The sequence below is a fragment of the Plectropomus leopardus genome, chromosome 20 (assembly GCF_008729295.1).
Source record: "Plectropomus leopardus isolate mb chromosome 20, YSFRI_Pleo_2.0, whole genome shotgun sequence".
NCBI classification, from domain to species: Eukaryota; Metazoa; Chordata; class Actinopteri; order Perciformes; family Serranidae; genus Plectropomus; species Plectropomus leopardus.
This window is the reverse complement of record NC_056482.1, coordinates 24,687,594-24,697,373: the sequence shown is the minus strand read 5'-3', so window position 1 is coordinate 24,697,373 and position 9,780 is coordinate 24,687,594. Positions and strand designations below refer to the sequence as shown.

Genomic DNA, 9,780 nt, shown 5'->3' with positions numbered 1-9,780 from the left:
TAAAACAAATTGCTGCATTTAAAATTTTATAGATTTTGTCTGATTTTAAAAACAAAGGGACAAAAATGTAATCCAAGAACGTGTTTTATTAACTTTCTATGACAAGAACAATCAGTGACTTTGGAATCAATATTTTTTGTTTAGCCCTCCACGACAAATATAACATGATGGCAGAGGAACATATTTACATCTATTTACAATTCAGTCATCAAAAGAAATCTCGTCCCTTGTTTTATTTACACTGTGAGACAGTAAAATAAGCTGCCATCTTTATTCTGGACAAGCATCAATACCAATGACATTGACCTGCTCCCCGGCACACCGTCTGGCTCCCACCTCACATTCGCTCATCGTTGTGGCAGCGTCGCCCGCACCAGAGCTGACGCACAGCGGAGCGGAGTCTTCAGGGCATTCTGCTGCATTCTGACAGACGCATTTTGATTCTGTAATGATAAAATAACAATTATATGAAGTGATGCAGTCATATTGACACCATATATGAGTTAAAGAATAAAAACCTCAGTTGGCCAACCATGCTAAAAACTGAGCAAGCAAACACTTGCAGTCAGATGATCAGACGGGATGTAAACAAACATCCAAATTACTTAGACTTGAATGGAAAATCAAAACAAAAGCAAGCAGTAAAAGTATTACCAGAGCAGTTTACAGACTGATTCACTGAAGGATTCATGGTTCAATTTTCTCACTTTGTTTGGCTAATGAATAATCTAGAGAGGAACAGCGACTTTAAAATTTGGCATTTAAACCTGAACTGTACTTGTATTGGGAAAAAAAGCTGAAACAAGTAAACTGAAGCTCCATTGTCTGTGTTTCTTGTCCCATTGCACTGATGTTAAGATTAATACAGTGTAGATATGAAGCTCAAAACAACAAGATTAAAATGTAATGAATAGGAATTATCCTTTAAGAAGAAGGCCCAACAGACTAACCTTGACAGATTGTCCCCGGTTTGCAGTCCTCGCAGGACGTGGTCGTCTCCTCCGGCCAGCTACAGTCGCTGTCATTGGCCAGCTGGAAGCTGCGGCCCAAACACCGCAGAGCTCCAAGCGCACAAACACTGAGTAAACGAGTTCGGCTTGAGCTGACTCCGGCACACAACTGCAGAGAAGTCCTACATGAAGACAATAGACAGAAAAATGCAGTGTTCATTTTTTTTTTGTACTTTTACACCTTTTAGACCATTTCTTTGTGTGCAATGTAAAAATCACACTCACGAGCACTCAAACGGCTTTTTACACACACACTCCGTCTGTCCTAAATTCTCCCACAGCTTACACTTCAGGCCAGATGGAGGAGACGGAGCAGTGGGCGCTGAAAAGAAAATAAAAGCCCAACTGATGTTTGTATACTCACAGAAAGAATCTTAACTTGATCAATGTGCAGATCTTTACATTTGATACTTAGAGTAAAAATACTGTACCGGCTCTACAGTTAGCACTGGCAGGCGAAGGAGACCACTGCAGACTGGGACTGCAAATGACCTCTGACACCTCAGCATCCAGCACCGACCCCGCAGGACAGGACAGGGACACTTTGTCTCCAATCTGATAGGCTGTTTTGGTGAGTGTGGCGGTCACATTACCACTGAGTGGAGGAATCCCACATGTGGAACCTGGATGGGATTAGAAATAGTGAAAAATGTGTTTGGCATTTGAACTAAAGAATCCAGAAACAAAGAATGAGACAAAACACACTGATGTATAATCAGAAAAAAAACCTTATCGGTCAATAGCCCAACCTTCAACCAAACCCCATTTTAATTTTAACAATAAGATGTTTTTGTAGTAATACATAATACCAAATACATAATCTCCCTTTCAGAATTAGTGCAGTGAATTCGTACTTTTACAAACCATCGCTCCTGTCCTCCACTTCTGGGTTTCAGTGCATTCAGCTGCAGCATCTCCACTGAGGTAATAACCGTCTATGCAGGAGTACTGCACCGTGTTTCCAACCACGTAAACGTCTTTGGGATTCTGAGGGCAAAAATAAAACATTAGCTAAGCTAAAAAAACATGCATGTAATCACTGATTTACCATGAGCCATGACATTTTTTTAAAAAAGCTGCAACTTTACAACAATTTTGCAACCTTTTGAAACACAAAGCGCCCGGTGGTCTCCGAAGTTTCGACAGATGGAAATGCAGCATCAATCAGCACACTCACCTGAATAAATCCGTTCCTGAGGTTTGGAGGAGTTCCACATGTCTTTGGTGGAGTCGCAGAGAGACTGAAGCACTGAGGCTCCATAGTCCTGCACACAAACAGTTAACAGTGAGAAAACTAAAAACCTTCTGCTTATTAAGCATCTCTAATATTTCAAACAAGTGTGTGGATTAGATTTTATTATATTGAGAACCTAATCATTAATTTATCACTTTTGAATCACATGAAAAACTAATGTGTCCTTACTGTAAGTACTGGATGTCTGCGTCCTCACAAGGCTTCTGCTCCACCTGCAGTCCGGTGCAGCTCTGTCCACCTCTGCTGGGGGCGGGGTTGTTGCAGCTTCGGGTCCTCGACCTTTGACCTTTAGAGCAGGATCCCCAGGAGGACCAGCAGCTCCAGCCACCATGGACCAACCCTAAAAGAGATGCAAAAAAAATAAAATGAAAGTTTTAAAGCAACTGGTATTACTTTAAAACCTGGATTTAATATCCTTTTTATTTTGTTATTCTCATACAACACATTTTGAACTAAACATGATTATTTGGAACCCTTTCTTTAATTTTTGTCTTTATTTAATCTTCAAATTCTAGGAACGCTGCCTTGTTACGGCACATCAAAGTCTCATGACTGATCACTTGATACTATTAGATTTGGTTTCATTGGTTTTTAAGCTACGGAGGCTGAGAAAAGCTGTGCTTGCCATTACTATTTTAAATTCTCTTTCACAAGTTCATTATTTTGTAATTTCAAGGTAACAAAACTTGTTTTCTCGTGATATTTTGTAGGGCAGATTTCTTGAGATTTTTCTCAAGAAAACAAAAGTTGTTTTTGTTAATGTGTACTTCTTGAGCTGATATTTACAGCTTCAATCAGTTGGTTTTTTTATTGATGTAATTTAAAGCAAATAAATCTGTTTAGTTTATCTATTTACTTCCTTTTTTGTTACAATTTTTTTTCCGGATGAACATTTATTGACAATGACATTTATCTTGACATTTAAATCTTTGGATTCAATCTTTATACTTTTTAAGACAAACTAAACCTTTTACCCAACATGATCCCCTCCTTTGTTGTGTACCTGGTTGTTCTCCGATCACAGTCCCCCTCTCGCAGGCTTGTCCTGACGTCCCCGGCCGGCAGATGCAGCGGCACTGGGTCCCTATCAGCAGCGGCTGGCCGTTGTTCTGGCACGGCCGGCAGTGACAGGGGTGCTCCTCGGCCAGGTACTCCTCTGTGGCTCTTTTCAGATGGAGCTTCTTCAGACCCGCACACTGCACCTCCTTCACCAGCTCATACAGAGGACGCAGCTGGAAAACAAGATTAAACTTCATTACATGCATTTATAGAGAGACACACAGAAAACTGGACACTTAAACCATCTGCTAACCTTCTGGTCTGTGACTTCAGGGAAGTCTCTGACAGACGAAGCCCAGTTGTCGTAGTGCGCTCCGTTGGCTTCTGGGTTTTCCAGATCCAGGGGACTCAGAACCTCTTTCAGGGCTGGATTCCCTCCGTACACGTTGACCTTAATGTGCAACTTGTTAACATTCTGTCCTGAAGGCAAATTACAACAGAGTTTAGGCTGCATGAAAGTCACATTTAATTAATGTTTTCTGCTGTCTTGTGTTTGTGATAGTTAATTGAGTGTATGTTGACAGGTTTATGTTATTGAAAAATGATAAAATTATCATTTGGTAAAAAGTTTTAATTTCATGTATGTAATTCCAAACTTGACAATGAAATTGCTTTCACTCACTATCACTGTCGGATGAAGAGCTTGTCAGTTTTTCACAGACTGTTTTGACTTTCTTCCTGAAGAAACGGCGTTTCACTTTTCTCCAACACCTCTGGTACTCGGATTCTGTTATACCTTTACACAAAGCAGAAGCAAGAGATATAAAAAAGTTCCAAATTTGTAAATTATCAGCTAACAGGCATTAAATGTTAGTAAGTAAAGAAAACCAACATAATGTAGGTGATACAGATGGTGCAAAAATTAGCTTTTATTGGTATTAAACTCAACTAAAATGAGTTTCATGTGTGGTACTAGCCAATATCCAATAAAAAAAAATAACAATATTCCCTAAAAATATGTCATCACATTCCCTTAAGCACTCAATCAAAATTAAAGGAACTATTAACAACAACATTATTATTTTTAAGGTCTTACTGTTCCATTCGAGCTTTTGACGGTCTAACTCCAAAAAGCCTTGGTATTCGCCTCCGAGCGAGCCCTCGGACAGGTAGTGTGTGCCGTATGTCTCAAAGAGCCGGCGGTAGGCAGAGTAGTCATACGTGTACGGCAGTGAGGACAAGGCCTTCCAGAAGCTTTCAGCCAGAGGTAGATACTGAGGGGCCGAGTTTTGGAACTGGGCGAGCTCCACTTTATTCTTCAGGATTATAATTCTGGATGTCTGGATGATAGAAATGAAAAAATATGAAAGATACTGAACAGAAATCTTTAAATGAGTATTTTACCCCTCAAATGACCATTTGTATATCAATTAAATTAAGCATACACCTTGTGAATGCCTAATTTGTTATGAAAACTGTTTTTTCATATTTTTCTGGTGAATGAAGAATCAAAAAACATAGAAAGTTCTTGAAGTCAAAGGGGTCAGTGATCAACAACAGCAAAATTGTATCAAAACATTGAACAGTGAAGGCTGAGTCTCATTTATCCAGTCAGTTAACTAAAAGTGAAACGCTTAAGTGCTCTCTTCAAAGCAAGACTCCACTGACAAAAACGGTAATTTTACCTCACTGAACACTGGAGCTGTTGGTCTACCGCTGCCTTGATAAACAAACTACCAACTGAGTAGTTTTGCTGTTAACATGCACCCCTCAATTTTTTAAGTCTTCAATCACCGGAAGCATAAAAGAAAAACAAAGTCACAAACTGCAATATCAATTTATGTCAGTTTGTACAACACTTGCTGTAAGAAGTCTAAAATAAGTCAGTTGTGAAGGAGACGGTTACCTTATCTTCAGTGAGCTCTTTGTGGAAAGTGCGACGGTCGTGTCCCACCAAGGCGTTGCTCTGGATGTGCTGCATGTAGGACCAGGAGCTATCGTAAGATTCATCGCTCTCTTCATTGTTTACTGTCACCTGCAGCACAAACACAATCAGCATTTTGTATCGTTAGAGCAGCTGAGTTGAACCTGAGTTTGGATTTCTTTCAAAAACATGGCAAAGATCAACGTGACAAGATATTATCCACATGTTGGGAGAAATCGGTAAATGGTGGCAAAAAATTACCTGAATTTGTTTTTTGTAAAGGAGGGAGGATTATTAGAAAATTATCAAAAAAAACAATATAATTATTATGATATTATATTTGAAATCATGTTACAGAAAAATTGTAATATATTTTTATTTTATTTATTTATTTATTTTTTTTAATAATTTCTTGGTAATTTTTTAGCCATATCTTGTCATTCGTTGCTTTCTCAAACCAAAATTCAAACCAATTTGCTCAGGTTTTAAAGTATTTACTGCCTAAAAATCTGATCAAATTTGCTCCTCATCTGTGCACGTGATTTTCATGTTTGACTCACCTCAAAGCTGTACCTGAGGATGTTCTGTGGCAGTCTGTAAAAGATTTTATGGTCACCACTGAACACCTTCTGCACTGCCCTCCAAAGCTCAGAGTGTTGATCACACCTGCCCTCAGTTCGCCTGTCAACACGTTGTACCTGCAAAATGTGACATGAAAAATCAATTTCATGGTCTTTTATTTGAAAGGGGACACTTTTATTTTTTACAAGTTTATGTTTGGTGTAATTGTAGCTACTCACCCTCGGCCTGTGATGTCAGAGTTGGAGGTGTTTTGTCGAGATCACATGAGTACTGGCTGCTGTCTCGCTCACAAACTCTCTCATCCAGGCCGTCCTCACAGTCCTGGTCTCCGTTACACAACAGAGACTGGCTGATACACACTGACCTGCATCAAGATTTAATTAAAGATTTCATTTCACATTGCAGGAGAATGTATTTAGATAGAGAAAAAAAAACTTTCTTTCATATGCGTAAACCTTTTTTGAATCATAACTGACTAATGGGGACAAGTGAGACATATCGAGTGAAATCATGAGCAAAAAATGTACCCTAAAACACTCAGCCCAAACTATAAATGCATAAACTGGTATCATGGTGCTTTGGTTAATTGATTAAAAATAGAAATTCCTAGTAATATTTTAGGGGGAAAAAAAGTTTTAGGCACGTTTTGTTGAATACAATGTCTTAACATACCAGAGGTGCAGCGGAACCTGTCTCCACAGCCTGTTGCCAGAGGACATCCTTTCTGTGAGACACATGTTTGTGTTTGTGTGGCTTCTCCTGAGCACGGCACACCTCCAAACTGGGCATAGACCTGTACACCGCGAGTTCGCACCTACAAAAGAAGCAACAATAACAAACATTAAATAATTTAAAGATGTGAATAAAAATTGCAGAAATTATATTTATTTTTATTGAGTTATTATTTTATTTCTTTTTTTATTGTTTTATTTCATTTATTTATGTATTATTTCATTTTTTTAAATTTATTAATTATTTATTATTTTTAATTTTTATTTTGGCTTCAATTTAGAACCACAATTCAATGGTCCCCACAAGTATAGCGTATGTGTGTGTGTCCTCTGAAGTACCTGTGTATTGGAACAGCTGTCACACTCAGACCACTCTCCATAAGGGCCCCATCTACAGTTTACACGCTGCACACAGCTGAGGGGAAATGGGTATTGATATTATTAATAAACATTTATGTTATATTTCTCTCAAGAATGAACTGAAACTTATTATCCATCTTATGGTAACTAAAGCAGTGAAATAACATAAGATCAGTAAAGCACAAGGGAAAAAAACAGTCCTTTGACAACAATTTTTTTAAAAAAGCTACATTAACGTTGTATAGATACGTGGAAAAAGACATTTTTTCATACTCTCAGTACATTATTCTCAATGTTACAAGATGTAAAGGCAGCTTGTGTGGTTTACGTGCGCACCTACCGAACTGGAGACAGACAGACGACCAACAATGCCAAAGAAGACAAAGCTGCAGCCAAATTCAACTGTAAACAAAAAGCAAGGAAATCATTAACTCGATCTTAATCGTGTTTTTTAAAAAAATCAGAACACAAAAGCACAATTTTAAAAAATGTTCAATTCCCAACAAATTATCGTGACATGAAGGAACTTACTTTAAAACGTCCAATTTTGACATGTTCACCATGAATAAAAGTACTAGTTTCTCTAAGAATATCAAATTATTCTTGGTCATTAACAGGCTGCACGCTGTAAAAATACTCATTTACATTCTGAGTAAAAATTACAGGTTGGTTGCCCATAGAATTTTAGATTTGCAATATTTAAAGTAAAAATGTAAATTATTCCATCAAATCAAGATAATCCATGTATTTCATATACAAATCAGCAATAACTTTATTTTTTTAAAAAGCCAGAAGTTAATGTAAATCACCTGACCAGTTGCCAGCATCAAATTTTACAGCATCAAAACAATACTAATATATATATATATATTATATATTTAATAGTGGCACTAAATCTGAATGATAAATGAGTTGTGGGTACCTTCATGATGTTCTCCTCAGAGTTCAGACCTCTCGTCTGGTCCAGATCTGTAACACAGGGGTCATATAATCATCGGGGTGTAGATTACTCAACAGTTCAGGAATTCCCATGCTGAAGAAACTCGTTTATCAAATCTGAACAAGCAGATTTTTACCGCCTCTGTTCACTCAATGAGTCACGAACAGAGCGTACTTTTCCACGGCTTCAGTCCAAGACCAGGAGTTTTGCTCTTTTAACTGCACTTTATTGTTTCCAGCAACACTGAGTTTATTTCCAGTAAAAAGTTTGATAGCTCTGTTTTGTTTTGTTTTTTTGAGTGCTGGAGGGTACAAAAAAATATGTGATAAAAATCTGTTTTTTTGCAAACAGCCTCTGTGTGACAGGGCTTGTTGCATCACAATTGTTTGTCCTGGATCTGCAAAGCTGAGTTTGGGCAAGGGTCAATTCGGCCCATATTTGAATGCAACGGTCTCTGCTGCTCTGTAAATCCAAACCACGTGTGGAAATAACATCCATATCTTCATTTGTGATAACCAGCTTTGTATTTATGCCAACATGACAGTATTAATTCAATCCACATTTCCTATGTATAGCCCAAAACAGAGTATCTTAATTCAAAACTGTTATTTTTTTATCGAGTCAGTCATCTAAGCTTTTCCAAATTCTAATTTTGTGTCTGTTTTGCATTTGAAAATAAAAAATAAATTCCATAGATAAATAACATTAATCTGTCCTTAGCCTGACTGTGCACAGCCTTGTCATTAACCCTTTGAATGCAGGGAAAATTGGCTTCAGTTCTTTCAGAAGCGTGAGAAGAGGACAAAAAAAATAGCAAGAATTTTGTCAAAATTTACAAGAAAATTACCTTAAATAAGCAACAAAAAAAAGAAATAAAAAAAACAAGAAAATGGCATCAAGAAAGAGCTAAAGAGAAATAAGGGAAAATGATTTAAAAAAAATGTTTTCTTTATTTAACATAATTTCAAATATCTAGTTAGGAAATTTACAAATATTGTTTTCTGAATATTTTCCCTAGTTTTTTCTTTAATAATATCTAATAATTTTTAGGTCTCTTGCCATCTTTTACTTTTTTCTTTGTTGAACTGTTAAATCCTGCTGTTTTGTCCCAGTCACCCTTACATAAACCTTGCAACAAACAAATATCTCAAAAATATGCTGTACAAATCCAGTATCTTATGGAAATTTGTTTTCATATTGGACAAAATTTAATCCATATTCTCTTTTCATTACAAGTAAACTCAACGTTCTTTGAATGCAAACAAATACAGCAACAAGTGAATAGTCCAGAGGAATATTATAAAAAAAAAAAGAAAATGCATAATCAACAAAAAAGGTGATTTTAAAAGATGCTGACAAACCTCACATCCAGTCCACAGAAAATAGTGAAATGTTTTCTTATAAGGGACACAGATCTCAGGTCATCATGCAATTTGTTCCAGAGAACAGGACCAACGTCACATCCAGATCTGGATCTTCTCCAATTTGAAAAGTCATGAGCAGAGAGGTCTGACTAAGCTGAGGCCAGAGAGCAGTGAGTCCACATGGGTCTGCATACATCGTTCGTTATGGTTGCCATCTAGTGGTGACTTATTTTCTCCTTCAGTGTGAAGCGCAGAGACTTGTGTGCTGTTAAATCACAGATTGGGAGATGCACATGTGCAGAATAAAGGCAGGTCTCTTTTCCGGCAACAATGATGATGAACCTATGTGATTATTCCTCTATGAGTGATTCAACCAGTTTTACAACTTTTAGGATGACACCACTGACACACCTTCATTACTTTCTAGTTTTGGGACATCAAATTCTTCCTTAGACACTAGTGGCCGTTTGGAATGTTTGCCACTGGCCTGTTTTGTAAATTGCATTCCCACAAGACCCAGATTGCCTCTGAATCTTTATTTTATTTTATTTTATTTTATTTTATTTTATTTTATTCATTAATTTCATTTCATTTCATTTTACTTTTTTTTTACTT

General features: G+C 37.2%; 1 protein-coding gene across 1 annotated transcript; it reads right to left on the bottom strand.

Annotated features, from left to right (window-relative positions):
• Nucleotides 1-68: 68 nt before the first annotated feature.
• Nucleotides 69-9,361, bottom strand: c7b (complement component 7b). Its single transcript, XM_042509705.1, is given in 21 exon segments — nucleotides 69-443; nucleotides 951-1,132; nucleotides 1,236-1,332; nucleotides 1,442-1,633; nucleotides 1,865-1,997; nucleotides 2,188-2,275; nucleotides 2,434-2,605; nucleotides 3,269-3,497; nucleotides 3,578-3,744; nucleotides 3,947-4,060; nucleotides 4,361-4,604; nucleotides 5,171-5,299; nucleotides 5,749-5,819; nucleotides 5,822-5,886; nucleotides 5,989-6,010; nucleotides 6,013-6,134; nucleotides 6,439-6,584; nucleotides 6,841-6,916; nucleotides 7,202-7,263; nucleotides 7,784-7,830; nucleotides 9,316-9,361. Coding segments are annotated over 21 exon segments (2,577 nt in total). The 3' UTR covers nucleotides 69-270.
• Between the last annotated feature and the right edge of the window lie 419 nt (nucleotides 9,362-9,780).